This window comes from Myzus persicae, unplaced genomic scaffold (assembly GCF_001856785.1).
Source record: "Myzus persicae strain clone G006 unplaced genomic scaffold, MPER_G0061.0, whole genome shotgun sequence".
Taxonomy (NCBI): domain Eukaryota; kingdom Metazoa; phylum Arthropoda; class Insecta; order Hemiptera; family Aphididae; genus Myzus; species Myzus persicae.
The window spans coordinates 431,488-447,261 of NW_019101591.1; the positions used below are offsets into that span (position 1 = coordinate 431,488).

The 15,774-nt window shown below is 27.9% G+C and overlaps 2 protein-coding genes across 8 annotated transcripts in view; one reads left to right on the plus strand and one right to left on the minus strand.

The window, feature by feature from the left end:
* LOC111029798 (WD repeat-containing protein 78-like) overlaps window positions 1–6,377 on the plus strand; it is a 43,179-nt gene extending 36,802 nt beyond the window's left edge. For 3 of the 7 annotated variants that reach the window (XM_022308970.1, XM_022308977.1, XM_022308974.1), the window contains 3 exons: window positions 1,347–1,523; window positions 4,179–4,507; window positions 5,025–6,377. In XM_022308970.1, the coding sequence (XP_022164662.1) occupies window positions 1,347–1,523; window positions 4,179–4,507; window positions 5,025–5,040 (522 nt within the window). In that variant the 3' untranslated portion in view covers window positions 5,041–6,377. Of the gene's footprint in view, window positions 1–1,346; window positions 1,524–4,178; window positions 4,512–5,024 lie in introns of all 7 variants that reach the window. The other 4 variants (XM_022308972.1, XM_022308975.1, XM_022308976.1 and 1 more) reach the window with 3 other exon arrangements.
* LOC111029802 (protein transport protein Sec61 subunit beta) lies at window positions 6,265–10,821 on the minus strand. The gene is made up of 4 exons (XM_022308981.1): window positions 10,655–10,821; window positions 7,329–7,426; window positions 7,032–7,133; window positions 6,265–6,501 (listed from the first exon to the last, which is right to left on the minus strand). The coding sequence occupies exons 1-4, from the start codon at window positions 10,655–10,657 to the stop codon at window positions 6,414–6,416; spliced, it is 291 nt and encodes a 96-aa protein (XP_022164673.1). The 5' UTR covers window positions 10,658–10,821; the 3' UTR covers window positions 6,265–6,413.
* Window positions 10,822–15,774: the final 4,953 nt, after the last annotated feature.

Consider the following 15,774-nt stretch of genomic DNA (forward strand, 5'->3'; position numbering starts at 1 on the left):
GTTACAATTCTAGCCCTCCCACTCTAGCTAATGTTAAAGAGATTAAAAAAAAATGTTCATAACATTTTATATGTATTCGTGATATTAATCTTATTTTTATTGTTCTTTTGTTTCATACTTTCATTCATTATTTATTTTATGACTTTTATGTTATGCTTGTCGAATAAAATAATTGCCAAACGCAAATTTATTGTAGTATCCTGTTTACTTGTATCTATATTCTATACTGTCTACGTTTGTAAGTCGGAGACAACGCATAGGCCTTTCTACGAGTGTCAGTCGACTATAAATTAAGGGGCGAAACATTAATATTCAGAGATTTTTTCCAGTTAAGCGTGACCCGGTGGCCATACAATAGGTAGGTCTTAGGTACAGATGTAAAATCGAACGATTTCAAGTTTCTATATGGTCAAAAAATAATATACAGGAGAAACGATCACGATTTTGATCATTTTTTAAAAAACATTTAACATTATACAGGTTGTATTAACGTTGAAAAAAAATTTCGATCTGTGAGGGCACTACTTGTCAGTTGTCTTTGTGAGAACATTGAACAATAAGCTATAGCCTATAGCACCTTAATTTTCTTTTAAAACGATTTATTACTGTACCCCGTATACATACTACACAATATACACATACGACATAATATGTTAAGTCATTTAACAGTACGCCTAGATCAAAATATTCAAACCCAATATTTATGAATGTACATTGGTAACTGTTGCGCCTGAAAAATGTTTAGTTAATTTTACCCGCCTCCTTCAGGAGTTTTAATTTAAAAATAAACATGTTTACTTTTCAAAAGCTGGAGAGTACTTTTTCAATTTGATCAAATTGTTTATCCAAATAAAACGCTTTAAATGTAAATATGTAATACACTTTTCAAATTTAAATTACAATAATAGTATAAAACTTTTTTAATATTACAATTATTTTGTTTTGATAATGCAATCGATCCAAAGTAATTTGACTAACAATAATTTTGAAAATCGAATCACAGAATAAGTACCCATACGTCCTACTTACCTGACTACCTACCTAAATGTTAGACGTGTAGATAATTTCTATAAAAAAATTGGTGGAGTTATTGTATTGACTGTATTGGTACATATAGGTACTACAGATATGTTGATATGTATATAAATGATCAGTTATACTTATTTTACTTAATACAGCCATTTTTATCATTTATCGTCATTTAAATATAAAGTAAATGTTCGAGTATTCGTAGGGTTTAACGAATTTAAAATAATTTGTAAACCGTTTGGGATTATAGAACAATGAATAGCTATTACACGTGCCACGTATACAACATACTGAAATGTATATTTTAAACTTTACAGAACACGATCGACAGCTGCAATCATTACGACAGAATTTTCATGGCTCACAACGGTCCAGTTTACGGAATCAAATTTTCGCCTTTCTGCTCGAGTATTTTTATAACATACGGAGCTGACTGGCAAATAAAAATTTGGATGGAAAACGTCAACGTGCCATTACTATCCCTGTGTTATTGCGTACGTTTGTTGGGCACACTACATTAAACGGTTTTAGATTCAAACAAGTTAGGAAAGCTCACCCTGCAGCAAGCGTGCTGAATTTCCGATTTCCAACCTTAAATCTCACGCAATAAATTGTATTTCCATGTTATATATTTTATACTGTCCGGTAACTATACGGGCAATAAATAAATTTATTTTGATATCAATAATCGTAACTAATGGACGGGTAGACATAACGGGGATATAAGGTAGGTTCTAAACATAATATTATGTTTAGAAACTTAAAAAGTGGGCAAGTGCATAGGTAGGTACCTTCGCTCTGTCGCTCTGCTGTACATTAGGTGCCGTGTACTCGGGTCACTGAAATTGATACGTTAAATTTGAATCCAATGATGTAAAATCATTGCTCATTTGTAGCCCTATACGAAAAAAGAATTCTGAGAGAAGACGGTTTATAAGTATTAGGTAGGTACTAATATAGTAGATATCTATCTACCTATACCTATCTATATGTTTTTATGATACTATTGCTATTGAAGTAATTTAATAGTAAAACATCAGTAATACAGTAGATTGAAATCATTTTGACTAAACAATTGTGTTTGAAAATGTCACTGTGTGTATAATAACTAAAATACAACATAACATACCTAATAAGTAATAATTTACTTTAAAAGTTTCAATTGCCCACGAATAATATTTTTAAATTGCTACAAAATAACCGAAATAGTTATTTTTTGTTTGAATATTTAATTTTGTTCAGTTTAAAATTTTTTTATTGTATTATGAAAAATTACTTATAAGAAATCTTGTATTAAATTTTTAATCATGAGCTATACAAATTCATTTTTAACAATAAAATGATTGGTGAATTTTGGTGATTTTGACGAATTTCGTCAAAGTATGGACATCTAATGTTCATAAAAAATTGTTCCTAAAGATTTTCAATATTTTTAAATTGCTATAACAACAACCTATGATTATAAATGTGCATGCTTTTACAAAAAATGTATAAAAGATATTTATAAAAAAAAGTAAAAATTGTATTATGTACCTATAGAAAATGATAAACTAAACATTTGGTTGATAATTCTAATTTCAAGCACCTATCGTTATTTATTTTTGGATTGCAAAAAATAAGAAAATAGTTATCCAATGTCGGAAAAACTTCAAAAGCTCATAAAATATTTAAGTACCTACCTATTTGACTTTTCGGTTAACTTTGTTCAAGGAAGAAAAACTTATGCGGAATTTTGTTTTAAATTTTCAAATATTGGATATAAATGAAAATGTTTGTTATGGTGTAAAAAATAACTGTTTTTATATTTTTTGGTTATAATACGAACTATTTATGAGAATTCTTGTTTTAAATTTTCAATTCTTAGCTATAAAAACAAAGCATTTTAACTGTCTCAAAAGGTGATGACAGGTACAAAAAAACATAAATCATTGTAGGATCAATATATTTATTGCTCTGCTCAGAAACTAAAATAAATAATAAAAAATATTTACTAAATAAAGTGTAAAATGCCAACGGCACGCAGTGTTCCCAAGCGGTCACCCATCCAAGTACTAACTACGCCCGACGTTGCTTAACTTCAGTGATCGGACGAGAACTGGTGTATTCAACGTGGTATGGTCGTTGGCACAGGTCACGTTGAAAATGACAGCATTTAAATTAACTACCTAAGAAAATATTCACATTTTTATGTGTAATTTTTAATTAACTTGCAGTAATGCTGTAGAGCTGTAGTTCTCAATTTTTTAAATACCATGACCTAAATTTCCCCCGAAAAATCTTTCACGACCCAAATTGTTTCACTTTTCAACAATTTGTGAAAAACAAAATTTGTATTACATAAATATGTAAACATTTTTATTAGGTACCTATTTTGTTTTTTTATAGGTTTAAAATTAATATGAATAAAAATATAATTAATATAATTAAAATGTACTTTTTATAATGAGGTACCTAACATAAATTTCTTGGAATCTATATAATTCCAAAAAATGTTCCTGACCCACCAAAAATTGACTGACGACCCACCAGTGGGTCGCGATCCACACTTTGAGAAACGCTGCAGTGTAGACTGTAGAGCATAGACCCATAGACCATAGAAGTGTAGTGAATAATGAAATAAGAATAACTGATGTCTATTATGTTATTTATGATTTATTTTTTTTCTATATAAAGAAATAATATATACAATATACATATACTATATACCTACATTATATTATTATAATAATTAAATAATGTATACAAGTAAAGTATTCAAATCTAACATAGTTATTATACACAAACATTTTATGAATTTCTAAGTTCTGACTCTGTCAGTATTTTTCACTAAAAAAACTAAATCAATTTAAACGATTATAACCATATATATACTATTTCCTTAATTTTTGGTTCCGAAGCTTTTGAAAACTACTAGAAATTGTTTACTCACCTCTCAACGTGTACTATCAAAATGAAGTTACCTTCTTACTAGAAAAGAAGCTAAACAGATGTAGAAAATCGAATCATTTTCACTGTCCTAAAGGGTGATGTCAGAGAAAAAAAATACACACACATAATTGTAAAATCAACATATTCATCACTACACTTAAATATAAAGTATAATATCATCGTTTCTGATATAACTTAATGAAATTTTGGATGCTTTGCAGAACGCTGTAGACGATGCCGATTGGTCACCCATCAACTCCACGGTTATTGTCAGTGTTAGCGGAGCAGTGATATGCATTTGGGATTTCGCACGAAAAACGGTCGAGCCTGTCATGATGTTCACGTGCAATACTGGTGTACACTTCTCACTGGTGAAATTTTCTAAACACGGTAATGTGAGTGCCTATCATTCGATTAATACCTATTCATGTATGAATCCCATTGCTTTAAGTATTAATATTGTGAGTTTTAGAACATTGTCACTGGTGATGCAAATGGTCTGGTTAGATGTTTTCACATCAGTAACATGCCTTCACCGTCATTTCTCCAAGTAGGTAATATTTTAAATTACTAATGATGTACAGCTCCTAATGAGTATAATTAATTTTAACAAAATACACCGGTTTTTAAAATGATAGATATAGTATGTATTGTAGGTACTTACTAGTTATCTGATTGTTTAGTGTTCAAACCTACCTATAATATAGGTACCTAATTGAGAATTTGAGAAGCATACCTATTTCCAAAACAGATTAAGCACTAAGTTTTTAGATTTTGGGAAAATATGCAAAATACTGTTTAAAATATTTTAATTTATGGTTGTAGGTAACGTGTAATTCTTATTAAGATGTTTTGGTAACTATGCAATATGTGTTACGCTCAAATACTTTTAACCAAACAGTTTAAAAAAAAATGTATATCAGATACATAATCACTTATCAAATTGGAGATAGGCTACTCAATTATTAGTAATTTATTTGGTGTTTGAAAGTTTAGTGATAAACTATATCATAATGACATAATATTAATTTTAACTGCAGTACAATACATTTTAATTTTTGTTTTAGAAAAATTCTATTCTAACAGCTCTGGAGAATATGATGTCATCGAATCCTGAACTTGTTCAAATAATTAAAAAAACAATGATGAACAAATAAAAAAAACTTTGGATAAATTATAATATTAAATAATTTAAACGTTTTATATTTTTTATAAACCTCTATTTTCACTTTTATTGGATAATTATGAATTTTTATGTGACTAATATGAAACAGTGATTATGAACAAACATGAGATAATATAATTATTGTTTATAATTACCTGTATATTTCTTATAGTATCTTATTGAAGTATACCTAAAAACTATGTGTTTTTTGTAACACAGTTTTGATGATGCCATTTGGTGACACCAGTAGTAGTTAAGTTTAAACTAAGTCTTGTAAATCTGCAAGTGTATGTGTAACAAATAAACCTTTGACTCAAAAATAATAGTCTACTTCAACAAATGATTTTGATAATCACATATGCAGAACTTATAATACTCCACTTGTTTTGATTTAGTTATGTTAATAAAATAATTTTAACATTTTATGCATAAGATGCACCATGGCACTTCGTTCATTTAATTGCTATACTATTGAACAGTGCTTCTCAGCATTTTATGAAAATGACACTCTTATTAGATCCATACAAATGGTGACACACTTAAAACAAATGGCTTTTTGAAAAAGTAACAACCTTAAACATTTTGTTAATTGAGAATGCGACTATCTTCACAATTGATTTATTAATCATTTTCTCAGATTTTTACCATCACCCCATAACACCATAATTGATGCATATATTTATATTTAGAACCTATTTAACAATATAAATAAACAGTTGTTTTTGTGACGCACACCACAGTAATATGCTACACACAGGTTGAGAACCATTGCTATAAAATACTAATACTTTATCATAGTCAAGAGTTCAAAAAATAAGTGCTGCTGTCATATGCCAAGCAAAATTTTTGTGTTAGTGGTATCCAAATCATAAATATACACATTTTTTTTTTAAATTATTAAATTATTTATAACACGAGTGTTATTTGTTTTATATTGTAAGGTTACCTATATTTTTATAATCGATTTATTTTATAATATATGATGATATAGAATAACGTAAAGTCAGCATAACAGTAAAATGCTAAGAACCAATCATTTCAATGATGGGTATGAACAACTGGCTGCAGGGACCAGTGCCCATTGACTATAGACTTTATTTTGGAGGTAAAAACCCATAACAAAAATAAAAACTTTTTATAGATAAAAACTTACTGGATGATTTTTAATTTTGTTTAACCAATAATATAATGCTTTAGTGAATATTGCCATATAGAATTCAATAATTATTATAAAAAAAATCGGGAATGATCTTAAGATAAATTATATACAAAAATAAATTAAACAAAGTAATTAAGCTCTATTATATTTTCCCCAAATATGCAACATAAAAACGGAGGCAATGAACAACAAAGACATCACTAACACGGGCACAGGTCCTCTGAAAAATAAACAATAAAAACCATTAAATCAATGTCACATGAATATTACATAATATTATAAAGTTAACTTTTAATTATAATGTTTATTAACATGTTCACTTCCGTTGCCGATCGTGATCATCACAGTGCATATTGAAAATACACTCCTATAATTATTCGGCCATAGAGGCACTGTTTTATTATTTATCCGGCCATTCAGAACATACCAACAGAAAATTCATATCAGTCGGTTTTTGGTTTCCCGCTTTTTTCGTATACTTTAATTGTCCCGAGTATGTTATTCGTAAATACGTGGCGTGTGGAACCAGATTAGAAATATACGTACAGCAGTGAACGTGTTAGAAATATAAAAAGGCACTACATTTTTTGTTAAGATCAAATGTAAAAACTTTAGCATGCATGAATTATAATAGTCCCAAAACTATGAATTAAAATAAATAAATAAAATATGATGATAATTCAACAAATGATGTGTGTATGTAAAAATAGTATAAGCTTTAAATATTAAAACATTTAAGAAAATGCTTACACTTTAATTCCAGGTGAGTCATCTGTGTAGAAACGCCACATACCTCCACTGCTAGTTCCAGTGTTACGGTTTCTAACTGATGTAGTGGGTGCAGCAGTTTTTCTATAAAATAAATTAACCATGAAATAAAGTTAACAGTAATTGGTAAACAATAAATACAAATATATGAATATTTGAAAATTTATGTTATAAACAGCTATCATATTTTAGAAAACAATATTTATTGAGAGTAAGCTAAAAAAAAATCAATAAGTAACAGAACAATTAAAACTTGATATATATAAGGTTTATTATTACCGCTGTCTAAGCACATTTCCGGCAGTTCTAGATGCGCCTGGTTTAGATGGAGACCTGGGACCATTGTTGGTTGATTGCATTGCACTTGGATTTACAGGCTGAAAAATAAAGCATACTATTAGTTTTCCTGTTATCTCTTTGTAAATTATGTTCATAAGTCATAATAAAGTTATTTTTTGTTCATTTTTAGAAATATTAATAATTGCCTTAAAGAAACAAAAATATAGTAGGTTTACAACAATATTTAAAAGAATAAATCAATTTAAAAATATGATTCATCACTGATAAAGAGCTGCATAATTTTGGTAGTCAATGTTTTTCTAGGCTGTATTGGCTTTTCCAACTATAGGAGGGAAAACCATAAATAAACCAACAAAAGAACTATTATTATTAAGACTTAGATTTAAATGGCCTATCAAAAAGTGAAATTATGATCTAAATTCTAAAAAAAGTCTTGGAAAAATTCCCAGGGTTTCTTCAAAAATCTCAATCAATTTGTCAATCGTTTTATTTAAAAACCAAATTACCTGATGTAATATGATTATTTAAAAAACCTACCTTTGTGTATTAAATTTTTTATTATGTTACTAGAAATAGGTTAACCTAAACAAATAAATGATGCCCTAAAAACGTTTAAAAATGCACTTTAATATTATAAGCCTCAATAAAAAACCAAACAAAAATTTGTTGTAAGCATAGAGTATTTGAAACACTTTTGTATCTGGGAAGCATTGTCTCAAGCATTTCAGAAAAAAAATGCAATTACGTCAAAATCCATGCCCTGATTATTATTATTATAATATTAATTATAAAAAGAAACAGCTATTATTGTTAGGTATCTACATAATTTTTAATTAATTAATCATCAATAAAAAAAAATATTTAACTATCATCAATGCACAGTATAGTTATATTGAGTTTCATGATATTTTTTTTACATTTAAAAAATAACATTACCTACACAACTCAAAAATTATCATATTTACCAACACGAGTTTACAATAAACAGAAGGAGATTGTTACAAACAATGATATACATATAATGACATAAACTATTTTTAATGTGTTTTGATTAAAATAAGGACTATAGTTATTTTTTCTTCATAAATTGTTTTACTAGTACAAATCAATACTTTCTATTACATTTAAATAGGTGGTTTAATGTTCATGATTACCTTAAAGGTCACTAGGGCCTTTTTGATGTCAAATGTCAATTTTGAAAAATAATTTTATTATTATATTTTCTAAATTTTTAATAAAAATGATTTGAGTAAGACCGGGTTATTCTGTTTTATCCATGTGTACACCTATAGATAAATTTAAAAACATTCCATTTGATGGTAACACAATTTCAAAATTAGGTATTTTATATTTCTTGATAAAAATTATTACTTAAATAATCCTTATAATAAATTGAGTAGTTTTATTTTAAGTTAAATATATGTTTCATATTTTACATCACATTTATAAACTTACGGAATTTGTATTATTTACATTAACATACTATTTAATAATATTTTAAGAAACTGATTGAAAAAATAATGTTTAAGTTAATAGGTAAAAAATAAATATTTATATTATAACTAGATAAATATAATATATAACATGTAGGTATATTTAAATTTGAATTAATAATTCAATTAAAATATGCCAAAACGCCCATCTTGAAGACTATAAAGAGCAGTGTACACAGACATTTCAATGGGAGTGGTTAAATTAAAAAAATATATTTATAAAATAGGTATATATCAAAATATATTTTTTAAATGTTATTAATTTTTATATAACTAAGCTGCATACCTAAAGTAAAAAAAATACTAAGACGGAGGGAGGGGGGTTGTCAGACACTCACTTCAATCTCACCTTAATCCATTATTATTCGTACTATTATAATTGAAATACCTGCGTTTAACTAATATCTTCTACCAAGTTAATGAAATTGCCAAGGTGTGACTGATAACCGACGGGTTAACCAGTACTTTTAAAAATGTTAAAAGATAGAGCAAGACACCAAACCTTATCCTTGTCTCACAAACATAGTTGATATTAACACAAGTTCAGCAGAATCAATTTTGTGTTGGATTACATTTTGGAATGGATTGATCTATTATCAATCTTAAATGTGAGGATATTATCTAGGACAGAGATGGCAAACCTATGACACGTGTACACTATTTTAGTGAAACACATGAATGTGTAGAAGTTTGATGATACTAAAGTTTTTGAAAAAATAATTAAAGGGTTATCGAATTAGTTGACACAGGGAAAACAAAATCCAACCAACATTTTTATTTAACACGCTGGTACAAAAAGGTTTGCCATCCCTGATTTAGGACTTCTCATTGTCTTTTATTAGTACTTTAATTTTAAAGCGGGTTACCTATACCTAACTTAATATGTAAAATATTAATAATTTATGGTCATAACTCATAACTCGCTAAAAAATTGTTATGTTGATATGTCAATAAGATGCCCTAAACACCTAGTCTTTTTACCTTTAAATTTAATAATAGATTAATATACGCTTAATATTAAATCTAACAAAACAAATTTAGTTTTGCTGAATGTATAATTGCTTTTTTGAATATGTAAAAGATGGAGAAAGAACACATGCTTTCAAAAATACAATAACCTCTTTGAAGAATTGTTTAATGCAAAGGACTTAAAGGTCTTAATGCAATGTTCCACAGAGCATGAACCACGCTTTTGGAACCAAGCATGATACCACCTAACATGTTGGATTTTTGGTCGTGAGATAAATCGCGAAGGTGGCGCGGCGTGGTACACTCTTGTTATTGAGAACCCTGCATTACACATATTTATATATTTTTAAGTAATTATCATGGTAAATTTATTGTGGTACCTTTCACCAGCTTTTAAAACGGTATTATAATTGTTGAGGTCTCAATAAGGGTTTTGAAAATTTGAACCTGTGTAAACAGATCGTGTGAACAGTCTTAAAATGATTGGCTAAATCTAAAATATCGCAGCTATAACTCTACCCTGCAATAGATTGAAAATTACTAAGTATCGGTAAGCACTCCGTTATCAAAAAATTGTCAATTTTTTTCCACCTAACCTTTTCCCCATAACTATTTGAAACAGTGCAATGTACTAATGTGTACGGCAAGCAAATTACCAAGCGCCCATAAGTGCGGAGACGGCGTCGGGAACGCACCTATAGGACACGTATCGCGTTTCCGTCGATGGCCACTCGCAAGTACGTTGGACACGCCGACATTGCGACGATCGACCGTAAAAAGACGACGCGAAGATCACCCGGGTCGTAAATTAAATAATAAACTGTGAAAAACAATAATGCTCACCATTTTTGACGGTTGTCGTTGATCGATTCTTCAAAACGGGCGAAAACTGATAGAACGGCGACGATGGCGGATGGACGCAAGACGTGTAGTGAAGACGTGTAACGTGTATAAATATTAGAACGGTGAATTCGTGTCGCCGCCGCGTCCAGTCTGGTTTAGCGCTACGTGTTGTGGAACAGCGGCGGGTCGCGGGGACTGTACACGTTGTCACGAACGCGATAATGCCGTGCTGTGCGTTGGCATCACGGAGGCGCCAATGGTGGGACGCGTGGAGCATGGTGGAGGCCGACCGGCCGAGTGCCGACGGAACACGGTTAGCAAACGGTGACCGTCGAACACGGGGATCCGCGTTGAATAATCGTGATATTAATTCTGTAACTGTACCAACTATATAGTATACTATATAGTACTATAATAGGTGTTATATTTATTAGGCTTATTAATACTGAATGCTTTTATAAAAAATAGGAGATATTTTATAGCTAGGGCTGTGAATTTAATGCACTAAAAAACCTTAAAAAATACATTAAAAATTTCAACAAAATGCAATAAAAAATGCACTTAAAATGCAAAAAAAAGCAATTTAAAATTCTAGAACTTCTAGTATAAGATTTATTTAAAATGGTTTTTAATTTATTTTTTACATTTATATTAATTTTGGGTACAGGACATTATACATAAGTACATTACATGCATAAAAAAGTGTTTATTTAATAAAAAATAAATAATAAAAATGTTGATTGAATTTGAATTTTCTATACTTAATGCTATTCACTTGGAACATTAAAAAAATGTTTTTTTGTATTTATTTCGTTAAAATAATAAAAAATACATTTGTTTAAGGGTACCTTAATCATCTTTAGTAACTTAGTGTACAATTAACTACTAAAATAATTAATCAACCGACTTAATCTAGGGATTCCTGACTGATATACGATATGCCACAAATACTTTATGTATTTATCTAGCAATTGTCTTAATTTAACGGCGTATATACAAAGTCTTTGAACAAAAATAAATTTTTTTTTTCAATCATTTTTTCTGTCAATTGACAAAGTTTGATTATAAATACTGAAAATGAACTAAAAAAGGAAAACATGACCTAAAAATGGACAAAAATGACCTAAACAATCAAAAACGTCAAAAATGCAAAATAAAAGTTGCATAAATGGATTTGTAGTTACACAATTCAATACCTATTCAAATTATATACTAACAAAGCTACGTTTCAAAATCGGCAAAAAAAATAATACACTTTTCTACATATTCACAGCCCTATTTATAACATTAGGCGGCATTATTTTTCATAACATCACCGACGGTCGACGGTCAACAGGGTAGGTACCTATAATATTATGATTGATTGAATGCAGAGAACTTTCTGGTAAGTGGCAAGGCAGCAGGTGGGTGTTACCGAGTCGAGTTACACATAAGTTTAAACCACAATCGAAGATCTTATATATTTTAAGGATTTTATAGTTAAAAAAAAAATTAAATTTTTTTTTGTTTACCTAATTGCATTTTTAATCGTGCATTTAAGCTTGTTGAAAGAGAGTAATATTTTCGTGTATTTAGACCACTAAACAGAAGATAAATAAATATATTTAAATAAGTCAAATTAAAATTTTTAATTGATTGAATTTGTTGGCTTTTTGTCTGTGGTTTGTAGGAAATAAGCTTTATTTTAGTAATTAAATTTGTATTTATTTTATTCGTTGTATTATTATTATTGCTCTAAGATTTAGAGGTTTAATCAAGTATAAAGTATCTATAATAGATATCTTTAACTTTTTCGTAATGAAGATAAACTTCATAGATTTATAAATATTAAATATATTTTGATATTTACAAATATGTACCTAATAACTCATACAAATTGTTAAATGCGTAACATTTTTAAGGGGTTGGGTTTAGGCAATATTCTGTATAAATATCGTGATTCGCGAGTTCTATGGGACTGATCATTAATCTTTAAAAGACAAACTAAAGCCAAATACTATAGATTATAGTATTTATATAGTATATATAACATTTTATTATAGTATTCATATACTATAGTATTTGCTAAAGCTCAGATTCTTCTTCTTGGAAATTCGGAAAGCACATACATACAATTACCCGTATCACTTTATTTTGAGATAAAAAGTTGTATTCGTAATACCTAAGTTCTAAGTACCTAGGTATTTTAGGTATTTTTCTAATTTTCTAATTTTTGTAATAAGGCAGTGTATTGCAGTATGGGAAATCATTTTTGGATTATATTTAGGTAAGCATAGTACCTGCCTATTTTTTTATTAATAGTATTTTTATTTTTATAATTTATATGACAAAATATGACGAGTAGTTATACCTATTTTTGTTGTGTTTTGTGTAGAAATTTAAATTATTATTTTGAGCAACACTAAAGTATTCATTTCAAGTTTAGACCTTTTTTAAAACAGTTGCAAATTGTTTAATTTTTTGGTTAAGCATAAATAATAACTGCATATAATTTAGCTTACGTCAAACTATTGTAGCCTGTAGGTACCCACGACATATTATTTGCGCATTAAGCCACGCAATTTAACAACGTAATCACAACACTGTAAACTAATTAATAAAAATAAAAACTAATGGCCCGTACGCCCCGAACAGTCAATGTTTTCCGAAGGTCGATGATAAAAAAAAAAGATTATAGAACTGGAAAAGTTTAGGGTTTCAGGAGTATCTCGAAAGCGAAATATGTTTATTAACTTGCAGCAAAAGCTTGTAAAATTAAATTTTCAAATACTGCAGTGTGTCAGTGTTGGTATTTAAGTATTTCTATTTAGAAATACCTACCTATATACCTACCTATGTGGCTATATGTTTATTACAACAAGATTTAACAACTGAAGTGTATAGTCGACTCATAACTACGACCACGTGAGTATGTGACCATTTATAGATTTTTTAATTTTTATCACAATATTATATAAGTACATATTATAAATTATTTAATTAGGTAATTAATTAATCATTATATATATAAAAAAAACTTGAAAATTTAGTGCAAGGTTCCTCATAAGTTGTTGTTGAACCACGAAAATCACGATAATTTGGAGATTATTTTTAGTTGGATGTTCATAAAAATTTTTTTTTATATCTAAGATTTAAAAGTGTAATACAAAATGACCCCTAAGTGTCCCTACTTATAACAAAAAAAATGTCTGGCCAAAAATCAAATAATATTTTTATGGTCCTTATTGAAGTTCAAATTTTTGCGAAATAGGATATGTTCACATGATTAAACTCGTGGATTTTCGTAATTTTGTAAATTATTTTGTAGTTAATATATATAAAATGTTTAATTTATATAGCTAAGAGCTGAAAATTTAAAACAAAGTTTTCTCACCAAGTAGCCTCATACTGTAACCAAAAAATCTAAAAAATACATAAACATATTTATTATTTATGGACATCTTAAGTTAAAATTTGGACCAAATTAATGACCTACCTATTTAAACAATGAATTAACATTTTAGTTATTTTGTTGTAATTTAAAAATATTATTTGTGGGTACTTGAAACTTTAAAATATATTTTTATATTTTATATACACACAATGACATTTTCAAATGCAATTTTTTCGGCACTTATTAATTAAACCTACCTTAGTACTACTGCTCAATAGCAAAATAAATTTCTTTGAATCGCAATACTAAGTATCATACTTATAAATGTTATAGGCTGACAGTCGGCAGATCATCTTCTCTTTGAATAGTTTTTGTATACAATAATTTTATATCATTGAATTCAAATTTAATACAACCAATTGTAACTTATCTAGACACAGTATGTACCTACAACAGAGCGTTACCCATTTGTCTGTTTTTTTAAAACATTTATTTATTTGGTTAAAAAATGATTAAATTACCACATTTCTCAATCAATAATTAAATGTTTTATTTAGTACCATCCTTAAACTGTCAACTGATGTATAGATTATTATACTCTGAACATGTAGATATGTCACAAATATTATTAATCGTTTTCATCTAATTTATTAAGACTCAAGTAATTATAAATATTTTTATATTTATATTACCTACACGAAATAGATGAGCTTAAGGCTATAACTATTAATTTTAGAGGAAATTCAAAAGTATTTCAAAAGCGGGAGCAATGTATTGAAATTAAATTATGCAATTTAGAGGGCAATTCATTTAGTCTGTACTCTGTAACCTTTGTCTTGGTATTTATTGAACACAACTTTTATACTTATCAAAATTACTTAACTCAGGTTAAATACATAATTTACCTAATCAATATGTAACATGGGCCATGGTACATAGTTATAATCATTGGTAATAAAAGATTTATCATAGTAAGTTACTAACAAAATTAGTAATTACAAGCTGACATTTTTAAACAATAAAACTAAAATTAAAAGACTTACTGGGTATCTCACTATTAGTTTAGAGTCAAGATACCATTTAAATACATTTAATAAAATACCTTATGGTAAGAATTATAATAATTTAGAAATATGTAGCCATACAGGTAAATAATATATAAATAACATTTTTCTGTAGAAAAAAAAATTTGTTTTATAAACCCACTGAGGTATTTTACAATTATATATTATTTAATTAAAAATAATTATAATAATTATACAATATAATATACTCAATGGTTTAATCATGTACACAACTATACATTTTTAATATACTTAGCATACATAGTCTCAATAAATCTTTGAATAATATGTCTTAAAAATATTTTATATTATTATTAATTATAAGTTACAACAACACAATTTTGGACTATTAATAATTTTTTAAGTATCAATATTTTAAATGAAATGGATAGTATAATTTATATTTGAAGGGTTCCCAGCCAGTGGCATTACTAGAATTTTGGGCCCCCAATGAAAAGGAATTTTTAGGGTCCTATTTTTAATTATATCTAAGCATTGTTATATATTTTAATGATGTATTAAGAAATTATCCCTTTTCTAAAACTGTATCCCTAGATTTGTATCTGTAGCAAAAATTGTTCTTGTTTCACTCAATAATTATTTTTAACGTTCCTCACTTTATTATCACCAAAAATTTACAATATATTAAAATAATTTAAATCCTGTTTTGAAATTAATAAATA